Raw genomic sequence first — 23,835 nt, 5'->3', positions numbered from 1 at the left:
CCTTGTACGCCGTTTTTAACATTTCAATAGTTTCTGTTCCACTTTTCCCGAGCAAAAGGCAGAATTTCACTGCCGCACGCTGTTCACGAAAATCAGCCATTGCAAAAATGACGATCACACAAAACAGTTGTCACTATAAACTCTGCTGAAACTAGTCCTTACCTTCTGAAGCAACGGTAGTCGGCTTATCGACTCAGGAATGTTAGCTCTATGCGCTCATAGCGGCAAAACGCGGTACTACAAAAGCTCTGCCCACAAAAAAATTAGTTCAGTTTCTTTTGGGTACCCCATCATATATATTGGGAGGGCAGTGGTAGTGTTTTCAATAGGCTAAAAATGTTTCTGTATGAATCTGTTTCCAGCTCCCACAATGGCTGCTGTCTCAATTCACTGTATGAAGAAAATGTCTGAAGCTTTCCTTTCAAATTATTAAAAATTTACCGAATTATATCTCAAATTTATATCCAAGCCTTTATGTAAATTTGAATCCCACTGTGCTGAATTCAGACAAATATTAAGCACTGCTCAAAAATTCAATAATGAGTGTACACAATTTCATCAAAATCATTTTGAACCCATGTGTATCCAACAAACAGCCAGAAGCCACAATTTAAGACCAAACATCATTCAACAGTATACGAACCAATAAGGATCATATGGTGAAGCAATCACAGTGTGGCCATGTCTGTCCCTCTTCTTATTCTTCTTGCCTGACAGCGCAAATCTTTCCTGTTTCTCTGTCAGTACTGAAGTTTCAGGTTGTTCCATGCCTGGCCTGAAACATCACACACATACACTAATAAGAGAGTACTAAAAGAAGCAGTTTAACCCTTTGCTCTGCCTTATCAAATATGACAAAAACTGACTGCCCTACACCCAGGTTTCTGCTTAAGATAAGGTGTACTGAATAATTCAATACTGATGGAATCACATGATCATGCAAAATATATATAACCACCTGCCAGACTGCTAAGTGTCAGAACCCAGAAAATAGTTTCAAAATTTGTACATTGAGTTCATATAAAACGTGTTTCAATTGCAGTGTACAGCTTATTTATGCAATTTACTGCAATGTATTTTGTTATTGGGGTATATTCTTCTAAATGTATTCCTATGACAAATCCTGCTGTCACGTGAAATGACCGTGGTGTTGATGGCAGTGAACACCACCTCCACTAAGTTACAAGTAATTACAGTTAGCCGACTGATTGCCCTCGCTTACTTCCTGGATATTCTGTCATACATTACTTTATCGAACACACCTTTGCGAGGCCGGTTCATTTTAAATGGGCAACCTTACGAAAAAGTACCGCTCGAAAACGTGCTATTGAGAAACATAACCTGACCTGGATGTTGCAACATAATATACGACACGTCACACTTTCTTCTGAATGGATTCCTATTGTGGTATATTATTAACTACTATTTTATTACCTTAAAATAAACAAATGGATAAGCTACTTAAAACATACTGAAAGAAAAATGCACAGAGCTTAAAACATGACGACACAAAGTTACCGCTCAGAATGTAATACGGAATCATGGGTGACATGGCCACCAATTACTCATTATCCTACATGAAATTCTCAATATTCCCTTTGCGGGATAATTTGGAGATCTGGAGCTTGGTACACTCGTCGGAAGCGTCGGAAATGGTCGGAAACGGTCGGAAACGTCAGTATTGTATTGAAGGAGGTGATAGTAATTAGTAAGTTAGATTGGATTTTCATCGACTCGTAATTTATGAATGTGAGCTGTGATTCTTTGTAGAATAACTACACAACAATGGCAGGTAACGAGTGAAATTCATATCATACGTTTAAGAACACGGGCCCGGAATTTCTGTTTTGAGTAATTGTGCAACCCTAACCTATATTTCTTGGTTCCCGAAGGGAAAACTTGTTGAAGTTTAGAACCACAAGATGTATGACATTTGAAATTGTACTTTTATATTTAAAGTGAAATTTCAGTTCCTCAAAATTTGAGATGTATGCAAATGTAATTATTTATTACTGAGAGTTTTGCAGAATCTCCTCCAGATGATGTCAGTACTAAAGAGACAAATCCAGGACTGCAGTCGTCAGTCAGTATTGAAACATGCCCTGGCATGGAAGAAACAGATGACCGTGAGTCAATGCTTAAGAAAATGTACCTATGTGAAGGTGGTAGTGTGAGCTAGAACAAGAAATGCTTACAAAGAACTGTGTTACAGGTGGAAATGAAGGAGAGAAAACTAAAGAGATCATCATAGTTGATCCAGACACTGAGGTACGTAAATATCTGTGTAGCTATGGTGCTATGATAAATCTAATTGTTTCCAAACATAAATGGTTAGTTGTCATCACTGAAACTGATGAACTCCTTTAATGAAATGAGTTGCTAATAGGACAACTGAAGCTTGTAACCATTGTACAGCTTCATCTTTATTATAGGGCCCACAGGTAAATGTCTCTTCATATGTGCACTCCTTTCTTTCAATTTGTTTAGTTCAAATATTATACTTTAAGCACATGATTATATATACGAACAAAAATGTACAATTTTTAACAGTTTTAACTCTTTGACGAAACCTGGAAGACTACTGAATTTAAACTTTATCCCTGAATTTCTGTATCAACAGAAAATGTCAACTGATTGAATTTTGAGGAGTTGCCAAATAAAGAACAGCCTTCTTTTCCTGTACATATTAATAAATGTAATCAGGAATCATTTGCATGTTATTTGACATCCATTGTTTGAATTTTGACATGCTTGAGTGTCATACCCAACTCACAGAACTTTGATTGTTTAACCTCACATTGTAGGCTTAGACATTTGATCATTTTCTGGGCATGCAAAGTCCCTTTAATATAGGATACTCAAAGCTTCACTTATTCACATGTAAACTCTGTGTACATATATTGGAATGTATGTGAAAGTACCTGTACCAGTCTGTCAGACAGTAGTTATTATGGCTTGGGCACTCATGCGCTAAATTGCAGCAGATTTTCACACTGTTACTGTGTTCTGTGATGAACCAGGAACTAGACATGAACCACCAGAAGATAGGGCGGCTGGAAAATTTGGAACCACTCACCAAGGTGGAGCGCCTGTACTTTCGCTGGAACCTGATCAAAAAGATAGAGAATCTAGAATCACTGGTGACATTGAAAGAACTGGAGCTGTATGATAACCAGATCACCACCCTAGAAAACTTGGACAGCCTTGTGAATCTTGAGTAAGCTTTTTACTTTTGTAAAACATTTTGCAGTGCAACTGAAACTGGTAAGGCTGCAGATTGGAAAGAAATAATTGCTTGCTGCTGTTCAAGAAATGTTGTTCTGTTGTGTTTTTATGATTGTGAAACATGCCCTCTTTGAGGGAAGGGCATACATTACAGGTAAGAAAGGTAAAGCTATCCCTTTCCTTAAGTCATTAACCACAACGCCATGGAGACATATGGGGGGTGGAGGTGTAGCTCCACCATTCTTAACCTCAGCACTAGCTGGACATGACTCATCAACTTCATGCCCCAACTGCTTTACCCCTGGGGATAGAGGCCCCTCATTGCTCAGTGGGCAGGAGGCTGGTTGGGTCACAGAGCCAGTCTGGGCACTGTGGAGAGACATCAATGACCACCGTGCCGAGTGGACCCAGCTGGACTCCCCCCCCCCCCCCCCCCCAATAAGCGAAAAAATTGAAAGAAAAGTCTCTTGCCCTTGCCAGGAATTGAACAGTTCCTCGGTTCTCGGTCGTCCAGCCCATAGCATAATCGGTCACTGTACCAACTGAGCTGTCTCAGCTCCTGAGAACACAAAATGTTAGGAAGGTATTTTAACTTAAAAGGGATGAAGTTAGTGGTGAATGCAGTATATCATGCAATGAGAAACTTTACAACTGGTGCAGGTTACCTGCCATTGTCTGTCCAATGGGCTCCAAACACACAAAACATATGCCAAATTAAATTCAGGGAATGTTTTCTGCTACTCGGTTCACAGTCTTTTCTTGTTTGAGCTGCTAGATAAAAACATGAAGATTAAAATATGCACACAGAATATGATTCTACCTTTTGGTCTCCCACATTAAGACAAGGAGATAGATTGAGGCTGTGATTTTGGCTTTCAGAGTTCAGCCACATCAAATTAAACATTAGATATTGGTCATGAAAACCTCAGAACAAGAGCAGGGTGCTGAGGAGAACATTTGGGCCTAAGAGGGAGGAAGCAGCAAGAGGAGCTTGGAGAGGATTTCATAATGGGGAGCTTCTTAATTTGTACTGTTCACGGAATATTATTACAGTGATCACATCAAGGAGAATTAGAAACAGGGCATGTAGCATAAATTAGAGATAATAAATATACAATTTTAGTTTGGAAGACCTATACATAGATAGAAGAATAGTACTGAAAAGGATCTTGAAGAAAAGGTGTATAAGGATCTGGACTGGATTCATCTGGCACCACTGGCAGACGCTTGTGATGATGACAGTGAACCATGAGGTTTCGTAAGATTTGGGGGAATTTCTAGACTAGGTGAGCACACTGTGAACCCTGACATGCATAGATGGGTGGACCTCAGGTTGTTTCATATCTCTCAATACCAACCTTCCTTCATGTGATGTAGTAGCTATGTGTCTGTTGCATCTGGTAAAGGAAATTCTACTACCAAATTAACATTAAGTCAGTTTAGGACTGATTTTATTTACTGTGTTGGGTCACAAATGACCAGTTCACTGGAATTAATATTAATCTGTGTAAGTGGATTTTCACAACTCTAGTGTGTCATGTGGATTACGTTTGAGTCCTGTGTTGTAGAATTCTGGATGTGTCATTCAACCGTCTGCGTGAGATCAAGGGGCTGGACCAACTACACAAGTTGAAGAAGCTCTTTCTCTGTGCGAACAAGATCTCGCATATTCAGAATCTGTGCCATCTTAAGGACCTGACGCTGCTGGAGCTGGGTGATAATAAGATACGGGCAAGTGGAACACATTTCGTTACCTCACTTGTGCTGTTAACCTTTCAGTAAACACTTTGCAACCCTGTGCTGAATGTGAGGTCCTCATAGCAGCGAATGTGAAGAAGTGTGTGGTCTTCTGAGTTGCGACTCTGTGCACTGCAGAGGAACACGTCACCTCCATCTTCAGGATTGAAGAGTAAACCAAGCAAGAAACCAGCAGAAGCAGACATTAAGGCTTACTTTTTTACTCTGAAGACAGAAGTGATAAGATCCTCTGAATCAGTGGTCTTGCAACCCAGAAGACTGCACTCTCTACCGTCCATTACCATGAAACTGTTTGGGCCTTTAGTGGGACTGAGCGCACTGTCACGAGCTGTCATTCTGTGGTCCTACAACTGTTACAGGTTATTGAGAACTTGGAAGGACTTGAGAACTTGAAATGCCTATACCTTGGGAAAAACAAGATCACAAAAATTGAAAACCTGGATTCACTGAAGATGCTAGAGATGCTCAGTCTTCAGGTAGGTGGCATTGCTGTCAATCGCACCTACAGTACAGTCTGGATGAGAACAGACTTGTAAGTTTCATCACTTGCAGTTTATATGTCAGAGCTGTGTATGTCTGCCAGAAGTCCCCATTTTCTGCACCTTTTTTTTTTGTAATATAACCTATATTGAAATAACGATGTGACTTATTTATTATGGGGAGCGAGGATACTTCAGCCATTATAACAGTTAGACTGTGGGTCAGATGACCAAGGAACTGGGTTCAATTCCCAGCAGGGGCAATAGGTTGCTTTCTTTTTCACAATGCCCAGACTGGCTTTGTGGCCTCACCCAGTCTCCTACAATATAGGTACAGAGGTCTCATTCCCCAGGGGTGAAGCAGCCAGGAAATGTAGCTGATCTCTCATCTCTATCCACTGCCAAGCTTAAGAATTAGGCTTCGTCTTTATCATGGGCAAGCTGATAGTTACCTCTAGTTATAAACAGTGAATTTTCTTTAGCATTTATGAGGAGGTGCAAAGTTTGAGTTACACAATCTGCAGGAAGAGATCACCTGCAAGACCAGGCAAAAGAGGGACAGGAGCTAAAGAGGTGGGGTCCGGTAGTGGGCTTGTGAATTTCTTTTTTGATTGGCTACCAGCACTTAAAAAAGGACTCTATGCAGTTAGTTAGTCAATCAGTCAGTTGGTGTCTGTCTGCAGAGTAATCGCCTGACAAAAATTGAGAACTTGGACAGCCTGACACTGCTTGACCAATTGTACCTGTCTGAAAATGGACTCACAAAGATAGAGGGCCTGGAGAGAAATGTGGAGATATCGACCCTTGATCTGGCCAGCAACAAGATCCGAGTTATTGAGAATATTGAACACCTCAGCAAACTGGAGGAGTTTTGGGTGAGAAGACCTTTTGTTAATGTTTGACAGTATCACTACATATCCTGTATGAATCAGCACACATCCGGACTTTGGACTTCCTCTGCACAAATGTTAGCCCTTCTCCATCGCCACACATCACCAGTAGTTGATATGGTATGATTCACAACCTATAATTTTATGATGAAAATGATGGAACATTAAATCGTGTTGAAATCTAAGTGTGATGCCTTAGGCTTACAAGTTGTGCGTTAAAATCTTTCACCCCATAGTGCTCATGTGCAGTTGTGGGGATGCCAGGGCAAACATGAGTAGCAGAACTCTTAAATTAGTTTAAAATGTGTTGCATTGAGCCTGAACTGCTTTATACATTGATTAACTGATGAAGACGCCACTTGCCACGATGGAAAGCAAAGGTTCACTCTCATTTTTATCTCTTAAGACCTCCACTGGATCTGAATACAGAACCATTTCACTGTCTCACAGATATTTTCTCCAGATCCAATTTAATATTATCTTTCTGTCTAAGTCTATGTCCAAATTCATATTTTCCTGTTAGATTTCTCAACCAGAATTTCTTGTAAATGAAATTGTAACGTAAAAGTGCTACATATGCACTGCTGTCAGGCATCTTTCAATTTTGTCTCCCATTTACTTTCCATTTTCCCTGCTCATTTTTTCCTTCTTCCTTCCTTGTAAGTTTTCCCCCTTATCTTTCCTTGTTTTTTTAATCTTTTTTCCCTTCTGTCGTTTACACTTCTTCCTTTCCTCTGGAGACGGAACAACCCTTTTCAGAGCCACTGTTTCTCACTGATTTGCCTGTAGCCCATTTTCCAGCCCCCCCTACTGCATGACACTATTCATATTTTCTTGGCTACCTCTTGTACCCTAAATATGGAAGGAACAGGTTCCTCTGAAACGGTGTGTATCTATCAAACGATATTGTGTCACGTCCCTCACCTTTCGGATGTCTGACCATAAGTTGAGATAGTACTCTGTTTTTCATTTCTCCAAAGTGTACTAGAAGCAGGTTGAAATGTATGTTGCAGCTTAATGATAACTTGGTGGGTGACTGGACAAGTGTACAGAATCTCACCAGCAATAAGAAGCTAGTCACTGTCTACTTGGAGCACAACCCAGTAGCCAGCGACCCCAGCTATCGACGCAAGCTCAAGATCATGTTACCCTGGCTGTCCCAGATTGACGCGACACTGTGCAGGTGAACATTGCGCCATTCTTAGAGCAATTGCAGTGCACGCTACACCAATCCAACCTTATGGCTAATGCAGGGATATCGCAGATTGACAGTGTTGTTGGTGCAGAAGAAGAAGAAGATGTGTGCTGCCTCTTTTCTGAGGACCAGTTGTAATGTCTAGCTGACTTCACATGTCTTATAATAATTAATTGTGTGCACAGTTATTTCAAAAAAGTAAATGCTCTTTAATCTTAGAAATGTGTGTGGTTTCTTTACCAGGCAGATGACTCTGCAGCAGAGCTCACTGGGCACAGTGACCAGGATATTTGTAGCTTTTGGCCTACATTTCACAGAGATAAATACAGATCAACATTTAGGGGGAAGGAACCATTTAGAGGTAGAATTTGTATTAACACGAAGCTTGCTTGAACGCTGTCTGATGTTTTAGACCTGAGCATTGGGTTGAGTGGAGTAAGTGTGGCAAGAGAAGACAGTGCATAATAAGGAGCAGGAAGACACACTGAAAATGAAAGATTGTGATTCGCTCACAGCTCACACATCTTTCCCTGACACTGGACTTGAATTCAGTTGAAACTTATCATCTGTAAGATGTAGGACTGCACTTTTGTGTCTTATTAATGAGCAAAGGGTCTATATGTAACAGTAGTTATGCAGAATAACATCCTGGTTATCATAAGCCAATTTCTTAAAACATTCTTATCCCCTGGACTCAGAAAATTGAAATTTATGAAGAACACGATGGACTCACATCATCCTCTGAAAGCACAAGAGTGGCCCACAAAATTAACATCAACCTAGATGCATTTCATGAGACAGACAGTTGGCCTGATTGGCCTTCTACTTTTGAAGTGAACAACACTATAATAATTGTCATCAGTAATTAATTTTAGGCAACACTGCAGAAGGAACTGAAAAAAAAAAAAAGCATCATGGAAAGTGGGGTACAGGGACCGTGCCATAGCTCAAGTGGTTAGTTGCTGGCTTCCCACTGCGCAGCCCGGGTTCGATCCCGGGTCTGGTCAAGTGGGATTTGTGGTGGACAATGTGGCGCTGGTGCAGGTTTTCTCCGAGTACTTCAGTTTCCCCTGCCAATCTTCATTCCACCAATTGCTCCACAGTCACCCTCACCTATCATCTGGGGCTGGTACAGTAGGCCAGAAGTGGCCGCAGTACAAGGGACTTAGTCCCACCCCACTAGCAATAGAAGGAAAAAGTGGGGTACAGTAGCATTAAAGGAAAAGTTCAAGATGGAAGCTGTGAAGTCTACTTCTTTACTGCACAGACTTCTCTGGGGCTGCATATCTACTGTTCTTGATGTTAAATATAGTTTGTAATCCAACATTAAAATTCAGTTTATCTCTTGGGTTAGCACACTGGGTTCATATGTTGTAGGATTAACTCCTACAGGTCAGAAATCCCCCTCCCACTTTTATGGTGTAATTGTAAATATGTTGCATGTTGTTGCCATTATCATTATTGTTGTCTTCATTTCTGATTTTTGAAGAACTGTTTCTGAGTACAGATTCAGTTTACATTAAATTTGTCACTTATAACCTCAGCGTTGTGGGCAGGTGACACATTTGTTTTCAAATATAAACACGACAGTGTTTTTAGAGAACGACAGAATGATGGCTAATGTCCAGAAACATAATATTTGTACATTTGCCACTGTTGACTTACAAACAATATTTTATGCTTTCATAATTTGTAGGAATGATTATAATCAACCACTCACTCATTGATGGAGCTAAGCCCTTCTTGAGAAGCCACCAATTGTGCACTACTCAAGAACTTCCAGCATTTTATGGAACCCGAAGGTTCATTACCATGTTCACTAGAGCCCTCCACTGGTCCCTGTCCTGAGCCAGGTCAATCCAATCCATACCATCCCATCGTATCTCTCTAAGATACATTTTATTATTGTTCACCCACCTACATTTTGGTCTTCCTAGTGGTCTCTTTCCCTCTGGCTTTCCCAACAGTATCCTGTATGCATTCCTCCTCTCCCCCATCCATGCCATACATTCCTTGCCCAGCTCCTCCTTGACTTGATCATACTAATTATACTTGGAGAACAGTATAAATTATGAAGCTCCTCATATGCAGTTTTCTCTAACCTCCTGTCACTTCATCTCTCTTTGGTCCAAATATCCTCAACACCCTCAGACTATGTTCCTCCCTTCATGTCAGAGACCAAGTTTCACACACATACAGAACCACAGGCAAAATTATAGTTTTATATATTCCAATTTTTTTGTTTTAGACAGCAGACAAGGAAACAGAAGGTTCTTGCCCGAATGGTAGCAAGCATTAGCTGACTTCAGTCTCCTCTAAATTTCCTCCTGAATCAAATTCTGATTTGTTACTGTTGTTCCCAAATATTTGAAATGTACCACATTTTCAAAGGATCTAGTAGCTATCTTTATGTCATGATTTTGCCCTGGTTATAATCTGCTTTGCTTAAAATTTCTATGATTCAGTGGGTGGTACAACTGCTTTATTTGGAAGGCCATGGTTCAAATCTCACAGACCAATGTATTAGTTTTCTTCACTCCCTCCAGAGAAATACCAGGATAGTACTTCAAATTGGGCCATCATTTTCAGTTTACAATTCCTCTATTATCTGTCATTCAGTGTTATATAGTCTGAGCATTGTTGAATAAACCAAGAATAACAGTTATATAAAATTTCATACTTCTAGGCTCAGTGTTCCATTCATTATCACTGTCGAATTGAAAGCTGTCAGAAAATGTTTACACAGCTTCCATTTGTTCTTTTACAAAAGGCATTCTGTATATAATGCCCCTTATTTTTTGTGTTCATATGTAACATATGTGCTGGATGTTGGTGGTGTTGTAGTAAAGGTTGAACCTTTCCGTCAATGTACTGTTAGTTTGGTTGTCGTGTGACAGATAGTGACAGCAGAGCAGTCTGCCAAAATGGCGTCTGACATAGAGGTGCATATGAAACAGAGATGTGTTATTGAATTTCTCACTGACAAACAAATTGCACCCATTGACATCCATCGACGCTTGCTAAAGGTGTACGGAGACGATACAGTGGATGTCAGCACAGTGAGGCAGTGGGTAGTGCGTTTCAACACTGGCGAAAGTGAAGTGCATGATAAGCCACGCCCTGGGCATCCCTGCTCAGCTGCCAGTCCTCACAATGAACAGCGCCTCGATCAGGTCATCCATACAGATCGGCAGATAACGACCAGGGAACTATGTGCATGGCTTATTATCAGCTGTAATGCATTGGAAACGATGGTGGGGAAGCTGGATTATCGCAAAGTTTGTTCCAGGTGGGTCCCGCAGATGCTTACACAGGACCACAAAACTCATCGAAAAACCGTGAAACCTAAAATCTTACATTCATACCAGATGTTTATGCAAATCAGTCAGTTGGAATAACATTTAAAAGGCATCATTATTCCAGAAGCCTGCCATTTTACTTATGAAAGAAAGTAAGGTACAAATCATAAGAAGCAAATACTCAGGGAGATGAGAAGACTGTGTTCTGTAGAGTTTCTGGATGCTGGAATGATGATTGTGTTTAAATTGTCTGCAAGCACAGCCAGATTTCTTACAGAGCAGGTTCTGCAAACTGTGAGTAGTGCCCAAGTATGCCAACTGACAACAGTATGACAGTACAAAACAGGTAAGCTGAGCTGGGCTGAGCTCATAAAATGTAAGCCATAATTCACTTCATATTGTGGTCTGGTTAAGACACCATGCGGTCTGGTAGATGCTACTCCCTGAAAACAGAGGCAATATGCTCTCAAGAAATAATGGTAGTGTGCTGTTTGGCAGCATTTGTGAAGAGCTGCAAGATTACTGCAGAGGTAAGTGGAGTGTTGTGGGTTTCCACTGGCAGAGGTGGCAACTATCCTATCCAAGTCCATGCTTTGAGGTGTTTGTTGAGCTGCTGATCAAACAATTAATATTCATTACAACTGTCACAAAATCCTGTCCTCCACTATTTTGAATAAATTAAATCCATGTTAATATCTTCACAGGTATTATCTGGAAGATCCATTTTAATATTCTGTGACCAATGTCTTGATCTGGGCCAGTCACGGTAGCCGAGCGGTCTAAGGCATGTACTGTCTTCGCTCGCTTGGAAACTGGGATTGTGGTTTCAAATCCCACTCAGGGCATGGATATTTAGTTTGTGTGTGTGCGTTTTTCTGTGTTTGTATACAGGTAGAGGCCTTGTGACGAGCTGATCACCAACCCAAGGAGTCCTACCGAATGTGTAAGATCTAGAAAAACGGAAGTGAACGGAGTTCATGGAGGTAGGCCTAGGCCCACTGGGGCTGTAGTTCCAAAAAAAAAAAAATTCTTGATCTACCAAATTATCTCTTCGCATGATGTTCACCTAATTTTATGTGTTTTGAAATTCATTTCTACAACACTATGGCATCGCATGGACCTATTGTACCAGCTCCTGATAACAAAAAAGCTAGCAACATTGTCCAAATGATAACTGGCAGTGGTGAACCAAAGTGTTTAGGGAAAATCTTGCCTCAGTGTCACTTAGTCCACCACAAACCCCAGATGGACTACTCTGGGATGGAACCCAGGACTAAGTCCCTTGTACTGCGGCCACTTCTGGCCTATTGTACCAGCCCAAGATGATAGGTGAGGGTGATTGCGGAGCAGTTGGTGGAATGAAGATTGGCAGGGGAAACCGAAGTACTCTGAGAAAACCTGCCCCAGTGCCACTTTGTCCACCACAAATCCCATTTGACCACACCCCGAGATCGAACCCGGGCCGCCGCGATGGGAAGCCAGCGACTAACCGCTTGAGCTATGGCACGGCCCACTGTCTACTGGAATATAAGATACCAAAATTTCAGACGAACCTGCTAGTCACATCATAGGATCCTTATGGAACTTTTAATTTTGAAGTGTGGAAGTCCTGACTGAGTTCTCAGTGTGAAGGTTCATGTGGGATTTGTGGTGGAGAAAATGGCACTGGGGCAGGTTTCTTTCCAAGCGTTTTCCCCTGCCAATTATCATTCCACAGTACTCCATATTCATCTATCAGGGGCTAAAAGTGGTCAGGAGAATTTGTTTTAATCCCTACCAAACAGTTACAACCACAGTTTACATGAATGTCAAACTATATCATATTGCAGAGAGAACTCGTTGCATATACCACTGATACTTAACATAAACTTATATACCATATTAAGTTCTAGACCTTTTGTGTGCAACATTCTTCTGGATGGCATATTCTTGATACTCAAGGAATCCTTAGGACTGCAACTGACAGCCATGCAGCATTCACCGAAAATCAGTTCCCACCTCACAGACAGCAAGTTTCACCGTTATAAATCCAACCAGTTAAAGCTGTTTAAGTAAACAATTTGCTGTTTACTGTAAGGATCCTATGAGACACATAAATACAATGTGGCAGAAATAACAGTTTTTGTTGTTAAAACAAGTGGTGCATTTAATAACCACTGTGCTTTAAATGGTGAGGGGGCACTATGCTAGAAGACGGAAGGTCGCGGGTTCAAGTCCCAATGAGGTCATTAGATTTTTTTCAATTGACCTAAACCTCCCAGTCGCACTGTGGCCTTGGGGTCGACTCAGTCTCTAACAGAAATGAGTACCAGGAATTAATTAAATATTTTTCCTGGGAAGTAAAGCGCGGCCAGCACATAAGGCTGATAACCTTACCGCCATCTTTGAGCCGATTGTCTAGATAAAGTGGAACCCTTAACGTCTCACAACCCTATGGGCCTCCATGGCCTGTTACAAGGACAGCTTTACTTTTTACTTTTTTTTTACTGTTCATTAAATGGGTTTGAGACCGATGAGGTGTGCGACTGGGAAATTGGTGTACATACTCCCAATTGGAGAATATGAAAAAGGGGTTGACTTTGAAACCTCCCATTGTCTCAGAACAATTTGTACTCAGAGAAACTTTAATTGTGATGTGTTAGAATGTGTCTGGAGGTGTCCTGTTGCAACAAAATTGCATCTGCAGTTCTGTAGGTCTCTGTAAACATGTGGCCCCTGACTGTTCTGTTTCAGACACATCCATACTTGCAGGGCTGGGTTCAATTCCTTGCACGACCACACACACAGACACACACACTATACACTAAATATGGCATTTGTACAGATTATCCAGCAATTCACAGTTCTTATAGAACCTAAATATTGGACCATATATCGTGCCAGCTCAATCCAGTTACGCCTAACATCTCCACAAATTTTAATTTTTTAATACTGTCACATGTTTTAGTGACTATAGAAGGGGTTCAGTTTGATAATTGGATTCATTGATGACTCACAAGTTGTAACTGCAGCTAAGTAAAACACTCGTGCTGATTTTTGTTCCACACTGAAACTTTTCGGTGTGCTTGCACTAGTCCTCACTATCCATTTCACGGCAACGGATTTATCACAGTCTCACTGTAACTTCAAATATCACTTATTCAGTATTCAGTACTGAGGGGGTGGGCTTCCCCATGCACTTAGACCAGTTATTGGTCCGTTGTGCGTTCCCCTTTTAATTTCTACTGTCTCCATACCCTACCAGTACTGGTGCTTACTATCAGCCCATTTCTGCCAGCGAGGTTCCAACCTTCTACTGGCAGTGGTATCTAATAGTTAGTCCCTTTCTGTCAGAGAGGTCCCCCTCCTCTGGCAGTGGTATCTAATACTTCCCCCATCTACCGGAGGCATTGGAAACTACTTTGGGCGGGAAACTTTTTGGCCAAATTTAGCTCAGAGGTCTCCTAGAGACATGAGGTTCTTTTACGTGCCGTAAATCTACGACACGGGACCCACGGCGTAAAGTCCCTCCCGGAGGACTTGTTCCCTGAATTTTTCCGCCCTTAAAAATTCCACGAGTCACCTTGAGTCATAAGGTGGTAACGTTACCCCTAGACTATGGAGGCCGCTAAATATCACTTAACTACGGCATATGTACAGCCCATTCACACGTTAAGTCTTCTTAGAACAGTCTAATTTCTCACCATTACTTTCAACTGCCGACTCCCTCAATTCCGATTGGTGACTCTACCACTCCGTCTAGCCAAAGACAAAAGTCACATTGCGACTGAGCATTCAATAAGTCTTGGTGTCGAACCCTATCTGGGGCCCATGTTTGACAGTTACGGTTTTATTTTTGTTGGGCGCCCTCTCTTACGAGACGACGGGTCTGTCTTCTGTATACTTGTATGTTGCTGGTTCTTGCCAGCGCAGTCTCTCTCGGGTCCGAGTCCCTTGAGACTCGCGACCATATTTTATTGTCTCAGATTTGAGACTTCCCTTTTCGTCGCCTCCTGCGACTCGCAGGGTCACGGTTGAGGTATTTGACCCCGCCTCCACACGTCTGACTTAACGAAGTCAAAGTCAAAGTCACATTGCGACTGACGGTCGAGCACCAGTATTGTTTGACAGTTATAGGCTTGTTATTGTGTGGCGCCCTTTCTGACGAGAGGACGGGTTTGTTTTTTGTCAGAGTCATTGTCTGCATTAGTAAGTCATTTGTCATAACGTAAAAGATGTTTACATTTTACATGTTAAAAATATATATACAATATATACAAGGCTTCTGTCAGTCCAGGCTCAGTACAGCAGATTTTTCCTTATTTCTAGTAGCTTCCGCTACAACGGCAGTCTAGTCACTTGAACGGTCCTATGCTTGACCGCCACCAATTTTTAGCCTCTTATACTTTCTATGCCGGGCTTCGCCTTGTCCAACACTGCGAACATTTTCGTTATCGTGATTTTGTATTACTTCTGCCTGTTGCCTGAATAATGTTGTTATACATATAATCGTATACGTACGGAATTTTGAAAATCATGTATAAATCGCGAACTCTGGCTCAAGTTAAAGTCAGTCAGTCTGTCTGTCTTGGTGTCGAGCCCCGGCTGGGACTCATGACTAGATATTACTTCTAAAATGAAAGTTACAGTCCTGTCCATGTTGGGCGCCCTCTCTGACGAGAGGTCGGGTCTGTCATTTGTCAGTCATAGTCGATAGTATTAGTCTATTGTCACTAAGTACATTTATTTACAAGCGAACTCTCATTTATTGTTAGCTTCTAGTTCTATAGCCTCAAGTTGGGAAATTGTTGCATATTCGTTGGAACGTGTTTTCTGACTCGTTGCTTAGCAATGGGCATGGCGCGGACCCACATAGAGAACACCTCCTACAACACATTTTCTATTGTTGCGTTCGTGTATTGCGGACATTGCATAGCAATTAGGCTACTCTATTGTTGGTTGCGTATTTGTTGCGGGCTTGTTTACCGAGTCGTTGCCTAGCAATGGGCATATGCGTTACAATACAATCCTACATTCCAATTTTGTCTCTTCTCATAAAGTTTCCTAAATAACATTTTGTATCCAATTCATATGTTTGCCATGTCCGTTAAGTGTATGCGTATTTATTTAGCCGAATTAATCTGAGAGTAATAGACGAAGAGAAGTTTCTCACAATGTAATTTCCTCCATCCTGTTGTTCAGTTACATCTTGTCCTTTAGAACCATATATTTTCATCTCCTTGCCCTTCCCAGATGTGGGGGACCAGGTTTGACACCAATGCAGTACAAAGGGCGTAATTCTTCCGTTTGTTTATTTATTCTTAGTTTACTTAACGACGCTTTTGATGGGTCGTGCTATACAGCGTTGATTGGTGAATAATGAATTGGAAAAAGTGTAAACGTATGTGGTCGTGGTCTAATTTAAGGTTGCTCCCGGCATATGCCTGAAGGGACTGAGAAAATCGCAAATAACTCTGTTGTGATAGCCAGTCTGCAAGCCGAAATTCTACCCTGCACACTCTGAACTGAAAGTGCTCACTTCCGCTTTTGTTGTGAATGGCTGAACATGTGGGACAGAACTGAATACTTTCTTTGCAGCTATCGTGGGGCCGTGCCATAGCTCAAGCGGTTAGGCGCTGGCTTCCCATCGCGGAGGCCCTAGTTCGATCCCGGGTCTGGTCAAGTGGGATTTGAGGTGCACAAAGTGGCGCTGGGGCAGGTTTTCTCCGAGTACTTCGGTTTACCCTGCCAATCTTCATTCCACCAAATTCTCCATCATCACAATCACCCGGGGAAGGCTACAATAGGCCAATCAGTGGCCACCGTGCCGAATGGACCCAGCTAGACTCCACCCCCCACTAAGCTAATTAAAAAAATAATTGCAGCTATCGTGCTGTGGCGCCATGAAGTTTTACCTCGATACAAGCTCACGCTCCATCCGTATTTATCCGCATGAGAACTTTTGCTCATCACTTGCCCCGCACTGAGCTGAGATTCCACACGGGTGGGTCAGGCCACCATGAATAAAACAAGAGATGCATGTTCTGCGAACTGTGACGCATGCGCAGGCGTGCCAACTGATGACAGTGTGACAGCGCACAAGTAAGCTGAGCTGACCTGAGCTGAGGTCAGCACGCGACGTGTAAACCGCATTTCACTTCGTACCGAGATCTTGAGTTACGACGCCGTGAGTCTTGTAGGTGGTACTCATGGGCGACGGCGGGGTTGGGTGGGACCCCCACCCCTAGATTTTGGGAAGTACAGGAGCTGGGCCTTTCTTGAGAAGCAATCACTTGTGCAGATACTCAAGAACTTCCCAACATTTTATGGAACCTGAGAGTTCATTACTGTGTTAACAACAGCCCTCCACTGGTCCCTATCCTGAGCCATGTCAATCCAATCCATACCATCCCATAGTATCTCTCTAAGATACATTTTATTATTGTTCACCCACCTACATCTTGATCTTCCTAGTGGGTTCTTTCCTTCTGGCTTTCTCAACATATCCTGTATGCATTCCTCTTCTCCCCATCCCTTGCTACATACCCTGCCCATCTCATCCTCTTGACCTGATCATTCTAATTACAACTTGGAGAAGCTCCTCATTATGCAGTTTTCTCCAACCTCCTGTCACTTCATCTCTCTTCGATCCAAATGTTCTCCTTAGCGCCCTGTTCTCAAAAACCCTCAGTCTATGTTCCTCCCTTTATGTCAGAGACTAAGTTTCACACCCATACAGAACCACAGGCAAAATTATAGTTCTATATACTGTAATTCTTATGTCCTTAGACAGCAGGCTAGAGGGCAAAAGGTTCTGGACTGAACGGTAGTAAGCATTACCCGAATTCAGTCTCCTCGTGATTTCCTTCTGAATGAAATTTTGATTTCATACAAGCCAGAAGGTCGCGGGTTTAAGTCCCGATGAGATCATTGGATTTTTTTTTCAATTGACCTAATCCTTCCAGTCGCACTATGGCCCTGGGGTCGACTCAGCCTCTAACAGATTTGAGTACCAGGAATATTGTAGAAATATTCTTGGGGTAAAGGGTGGCCGGCTCGTAGGGCTGACAACTTACCGCCATCTATGAGCTGATTGTCTAGAAAATGTGGGAACCTCATCATCTCACAACCCTATGGGCCTACATGGCCTGTTACAGGGATACCTTTACTTTACTTACTTACTTACTGTCGTTCCGAAATATTCTAGATTTGGGGACAGAGAACAAAATATAAATAAGAAGGAAATACAGAAAATATAAAGATTATGTTTAGGAATGTATTTTTGCATCTGGATACTCTAGAACGATTAGAAAGAACATCTGCAAAGTAGATTTTCTAGTCCCCCTTCCATGGCGGTGCTCCACGAAAATGGGGGAAGTATGTTCCTCTGAACCAGACTACACGGTGTCATCCCAGACAACCACAATATGGATCCTCTCCTCTACCTCGACACTAGACATAGGCGAGTGATCAGCTCCACCCTCCTGTTGCTTGAACCCCTGACACCTGGGCGGTGTTGCAGCATTGGGGACATGCTTACGCTGCGATGCCGCGAGGCTCAGGCATCCTCTCTTACCGGGCGTCAGGGCTTCAGTTCCCGGCAGACGCTGCTCAGATTGGTCTGTTCGCCATCAGCAGCCGGCGCTTTAGCCTGAGCCCAAGTCTGAAGTGTGTGGAGCTTTACCTCCATGATCCACCTCTGACGTAAACCTTCGCTTTCGCTCCGACCCACGGAGTAACAGTGAACGCCCATATGACCGCTGAAGAGATTACTGGACTGGGGAATAGAGATAATTGCATAAGGAGGAGCTTCACAAAGCTGCAATTCTTGCTCAATCCAGTTCAGTCTGCAGCCTAAACACGTAACCACGCAGAACTGTAGCTTTGCCTGTTGCTCTGTGTGAGCGTGAAACTCGGTCTCGCGGATTAAAGGAAAAGGAGCAGACTGACCGTGTTTGAGAACCGGACACGAAGCGGAATATTTGGAGGGAGGATGGAGGAAACTACATTTGTACTCTTCAAGAAATATTATTAGGGAGATGAAATCAAGGAGGATGAGGTAGGATGGGCTTGTAGTAGACTGGTAAACTGAGAAGTGCATACAAAATTTTAGTTAGGAATCATGAATAGACGATCGATCATAGGAGATTAAGGTGTAAATTATATGGGAAACTAATATTAAGATATAGTTCATCCTAAATATATAGGATATGATGATGTGGACTGGATTCATCTGGCTCAGGATAGATCAATGGCCGAATGTTGTGAACACGGTAATGAAAATTCGGGTTCCACAAAACACGAGGAATTATTTTACCAGCTGAGCAACTATTATCGTCTGAAGGACTCTGCTCTATGGAGTTATACGTAAAGCACCTAAACATGTAGGCTCCGTGTTCGAGCCCAGAAAGACAGATAATAGAAACAAGCTTTAGCGATGCGAATCGGTACGTTTAATGAGGAACACCCGGTTGTGTTGAAACTGAAGACAGATTGTGAAAGCTTTCGCGGGATGACTTCTTCAAGAAGATGTCGTGCTGTTGGGTGGAGTTCACCGGAAACGGAACTCGCGTCAGATAAAACAAAAGAAGGTCGGCTGTGCGTCACTCCTAGCAAGTCAACAAAGGAACAAATAGTGAATGTTTGCACAGCCTAGGTCCCGAGTTCGAACTTTCCCAATGGCGTTACTTCCGCGCTCGGAACATTACCACATCAAACAGTCAGTGTCCTGATTGCATGCAGCAGTCCTTGAGGGAAGCTGCCTGTGGTTCAACGAAGCAAGACAGTCTTCAGGCCCTTCCTGATGAGTAGCCCACTGGTTGTTTCGGACCGCTTAGCCTCAAAAGCTGCGGTGACTGATGAATAGTGACTTTCGAAGGATTCGAAGGGACATGGCTGTAGTGTAATATACGTACTATCCTGAGATTTGCCTGGAGGTACTGAGAAAAAGCACGATGACTTCAGTCAATATATCCAGTGTGTCCGACCGAGATGCGAAAAGAGCACTTTCCGAATTCTAGGCTAGTAGGTTACCGTGACCCTAACCCACTCATATTGAACCGTCGTTAATCCGGATTAATTGGGGGAGTTTGTCTGGATTAATCAAGCAAATGTTAGCCATGAAAGATAATAAAAAACTTGGAAAACAAATAAATTGAAAACGTAATGATATAAATAGTGCTGATTAAAAAATTTCACTGTACAGCCTTTATTTAAAACTGTAAATAGTCAAGAAGCTGATATCAAGTGTCTCGTTCATTCAGCTCAAGCCAACCTTGGATATTTTCTTGCGTGGTTTCAGTCTCTCCAGCTGCCCTCAACACAGTCTGAAACTTCTCTTGCTGTAATCCCTCTTGCTCCTAAATTCCACGTGTCTTGTAAAGTACGTACTCAACTGTGAACAAAAGTTTTCATTTTTCATATTTAAACCCGAATTATCCGACATCCGGATTAACTGTAACCAGATTAGTGATAGTTTACTGTATTAAATGCACAGTATACTTTATGGGGCTCCCCATTTTCTATCCATTTTTCTGTCACATCGACGCCCCTCAGAACCCTGTTCTCAAACATAGTCCCTTAAGTTTAGTGACCAACCGTACAAAACAGCAGGCAAACCTTGCAGATCACTGGCTTAGAGCAGTACGTGACATGGCCTTTGGGCTCATAGCTCCTCACAGTACTGACAGTGACATGCTGTCAAGATGGTGAGGTAAACGTGAAGATGTCCCTGAAGACGTATGCTGGAACGAAGTTATAACCTCTACCATTCTTCACCTCGGCACTAGATGGAAGTGAGTATTTAGCTTCACGCTCCCACCACTTTACCCCAGGTACAGAGTCCCCTATACTTATTGAGTAGGAAGGTGGTTGGACTCCAGAATCTGTGTGGACGCTGTGGAGGAAAAAAAAAATCTCATATCCCTGCCGGATATCGAACCCAGGCCGTCGGTGTACTAACTCAGCTACCTGTGCTTCCTTAGATAATGGTTGCAATCCTTTAGAGGAAATCGTGCTTTGAATCATGAAGTTCCTCAAGATAAGGTAACCTGAAATAATAATTACTGAGAAGAATATATGACGTGAAGCTCCTGGTCGTTTCCAAACCAGCTCTCAAACCAATCCACGATGATGAGGATGGAAGCAGTGATTACGATCGAAGCCAAATTGTGGGGCAGACAAAGACATTCAGCTGTTTTATTAACATACCATCTGTATGAGACAAATGGGGCAATTAGTAAATTCAACAATACGAATTTAATTACAAGAAGAAATTTCGCGGAAAAGGAAAGGTTGTACAAATTATTAAACACTCCGTCCAATGTGACCTGTAAGTTTTTTACTACATAAAAACTTAACACCCTTACATGTTTCGGTCTCTGTGGACCATCTTCAGAGGGTAAACATCACTACAAATAGGAAACCACTATCACATAATTTGTTTACACGCAAAGTACGTACACTTATATGTTACAGCACACAGTACACAGAATAGAACATTTCACAAACACAGCAGTTCCCTGGGTATGTAAGTTTTTAAAAAAGTTGTATAAAATTCCTTGATGCTAATTAAAAGTTTTTTAGATTGTCAATAATTAAAATTCGTAAACCATGCAGGCTCGTGTTCGTCCTCCCATCGTCTTCCTTATATGGGGCAGATATTGTGCCACCTGGCTATCTTGATGTGGAGGTTCTGCAAATATATTATGGGTATTTACTATTTCAATGTAAATACTGTCTATATATATATATGTTTGAGAATATGTTATGTCCTACCTTTATATCGTCCAGGGTTTGCTCATGGCTGCTGTGCTGTTTTCACTGTTCAGAAGTGTGTTGTGTCATATGAATTTATGCTTGTTGTGTTTGTGACGTCAATGTTGGCGTGTTCTGATGATGTATTATGAGGTCGAACATGCTAGGTAGGCTGTTACTTTCTCTTTTATACTTTTGTTCTTCTATCAATTTATTGGATTTATTAAATTGATATATGTAGAAGTTCTCTTTTATATTCATTATGCCTCCTTCTTTAGCTTTTTCGACCATTTCCATAATTACCGTCATCGGCCCGTATTGATGGAGATTATTTAATATATGTTGGGCAAACGCCGATTCGTCTTTGTTTAGCCTTATATTTCTTATGTGTTCTGTGCATCTAGTTATTAGATTTCTACCCGTTTGGCCAATGTATACTTTTTGGCAACAATTAGCATCAAGGAATTTTATACAATTTTTTTAAAACTTACATTCCCAGGAAACTGCTGTGTTTGTGAAATGTTCTATTCTGTGTACTGTGTGCTGTAACATATAAGTGTACATACTTTGCGTGTAAACAAATTATGTGATAGTGGTTTCCTATTTGTAGTGATGTTTACCCTCTGAAGATGGTCCACAGAGACCGAAACATGTAAGGGTGTTAAGTTTTTATGTAGTAAAAAACTTACAGGTCACATTGGACGGAGTGTTTTATAATTTGTAATTGTTATTGTGACGGACCAGAATGAAACAAATCAAACTCATCGAAAGGTTGTAGGTTCAACAATGAAATCTGATGGTTTTTGTGTATTTCAAGAAGAGGCTTTGCTGGAGACGATGTTAGAAGGAAGAAACAATCAACGTGGAATGTACCTAAACACACATACAACAATGAGGGACCGTCTGTTGAGAATGGACAACATAGGACTTCTAAACACGAAGGGAAGAAAAATATTTAAAGACCAAAGCGAAGATGGTCGGTCCAACTCTGAATCCCAGAAGGGGTCTTGGAGGACAAAACCTTGTTTTTACAGAAGAAGAGCGAAAATAAAATCATTATAATTAAAGTTTAGTTCGTACCGCACAGAAAACACTCTCTCCACTGCAACGGCCAAGCGAATAACACTGTTCAGAAAATAATTTCAGTTTACACTGAGAATCATACGAAATAAATAAATACGCCGTGTGGGCAGAACACAGAGTTTTTCATGTTAAAGCAGTTGGTACAAATACCTACCACTGGGTTTTAAAATGTGCTTAAAATGAAACCTTCTAAAGTTACAGAACTTCAGCCCATTCGGTCTGTTGGTTTGAATTCGTCCCTGTGAGAGGCAGGAGATCTGCCTAGCAGCGCTGCCATCTGTCTCAGCTCCTCAACAATCTCGGTATGTGCCTATTCTGTGCGGTTGTTAAACCCTGCGCGTTGTCAGTGGGTGTCATGGCGAGGTCACGGCTTCGAGTCTCTGTGAGAGAGTTTAACTAGGAGACATCCTTTAATGTGACCTCCGAGCGTAAAATTGTAACGTGGGCGCACAACAATGGCGGTAGGCGGAGCCGGGCCATTGTTGTCACCTGGGATAGCAGCGCCCCAGAGGAAGAAGAGAGAAGCTCTTCTTCGTATAAGAATGAACACTTCATTCGTATTTGCAGATGCATTTTGATGATTGTTTCAGCCATGTTCACAGAATGTAGTCAGGTGATTAACTGCCACGCTGGTGTGTATCGTTAGGTTCACACTTGCATGCAAGCTCACTTATCCTAATGTCATGGGAGTTATTAAGACATCCATTTTGAAACTGCCCAGTTTTAATTTATACATTAGGAGTACAAGCAAGGTTCATTAAACTTCTGCAACCTGTGTACCGAGACACGTCTTTTTTTTACAGGGGCCTCCGTAGTCTAGGGGTAACGTTCCCGCCTCATGACTCAAGGTACGCGGGTTCAAACCCGGCGGAGGTCGTGGAATTTTTAAGGGGGGAAAAATTCAGGGAACAAGTCCTCCGGGAGGGACTTTTAAGCCGTGGGTCCCGTGTCGTAAAAGATCCTCATGTCTCTAGGAGACCTCTGAGCAAAATTAGGCAAAAAGTTTCCCGCCCAAGTAGTTTCCAATGCCTCCGGTAGATGGGGAAGGATTGGGTACCGCTGCCAGCCTCGCTGGCTGAACGGGGTTGATAGCGAGCACCAGTATCGGCAGAGTATGGCGACTGGTAGAATATCAAAGGAGGACGTACAATAGACTATTAGTCGCGGTGCAT

General features: G+C 42.1%; 2 protein-coding genes across 11 annotated transcripts in view; one reads left to right on the top strand and one right to left on the bottom strand.

Annotated features, from left to right (window-relative positions):
* Window positions 1-23,835, bottom strand: part of LOC111867475 — a 95,204-nt gene that overhangs the window by 11,813 nt on the left and 59,556 nt on the right. For 2 of the 9 annotated variants that reach the window (XM_023857382.2, XM_023857383.2), the window contains exon 3: window positions 644-775. In XM_023857382.2, coding sequence (XP_023713150.1) covers window positions 644-768 — 125 coding nt within the window. In that variant the 5' untranslated portion in view covers window positions 769-775. Of the gene's footprint in view, window positions 1-643; window positions 776-958; window positions 1,131-1,262; window positions 1,287-1,346; window positions 1,403-1,434; window positions 1,542-16,740; window positions 16,820-23,835 lie in introns of those variants that run through there. The other 7 variants (XM_033752700.1, XM_023857380.2, XM_023857381.2 and 4 more) reach the window with 7 other exon arrangements.
* On the top strand, window positions 1,586-8,491 carry LOC111867477 (protein phosphatase 1 regulatory subunit 7). Of its 2 annotated transcripts, none has more exons than XM_023857390.2 (8): window positions 1,586-1,708; window positions 2,028-2,126; window positions 2,213-2,268; window positions 3,021-3,217; window positions 4,794-4,956; window positions 5,343-5,459; window positions 6,146-6,337; window positions 7,366-8,491. In XM_023857390.2, the coding sequence occupies exons 2-8, from the start codon at window positions 2,108-2,110 to the stop codon at window positions 7,537-7,539; spliced, it is 918 nt and encodes a 305-aa protein (XP_023713158.1). In that variant the 5' UTR covers window positions 1,586-1,708; window positions 2,028-2,107; the 3' UTR covers window positions 7,540-8,491. The 2 variants fall into 2 exon arrangements, with proteins under 2 accessions (XP_023713158.1, XP_023713157.1); XM_023857389.2 differs by having other exon boundaries at window positions 1,642-1,792; window positions 7,366-8,486.

The sequence above is a fragment of the Cryptotermes secundus genome, unplaced genomic scaffold, assembly GCF_002891405.2.
Source record: "Cryptotermes secundus unplaced genomic scaffold, Csec_1.0 scaffold843, whole genome shotgun sequence".
Classification (NCBI taxonomy): Eukaryota; Metazoa; Arthropoda; class Insecta; order Blattodea; family Kalotermitidae; genus Cryptotermes; species Cryptotermes secundus.
This window is presented reverse-complemented; position numbering and strand designations above follow the sequence as displayed.

Coding starts and splice junctions, on each gene's coding strand:
- LOC111867477 (XM_023857389.2), top strand. Junction 4,957..5,342: donor TGGGTGATAATAAGATACGG/GCAAGTGGAACA, acceptor CAACTGTTACAG/GTTATTGAGAACTTGGAAGG. Junction 5,460..6,145: donor TAGAGATGCTCAGTCTTCAG/GTAGGTGGCATT, acceptor GTCTGTCTGCAG/AGTAATCGCCTGACAAAAAT.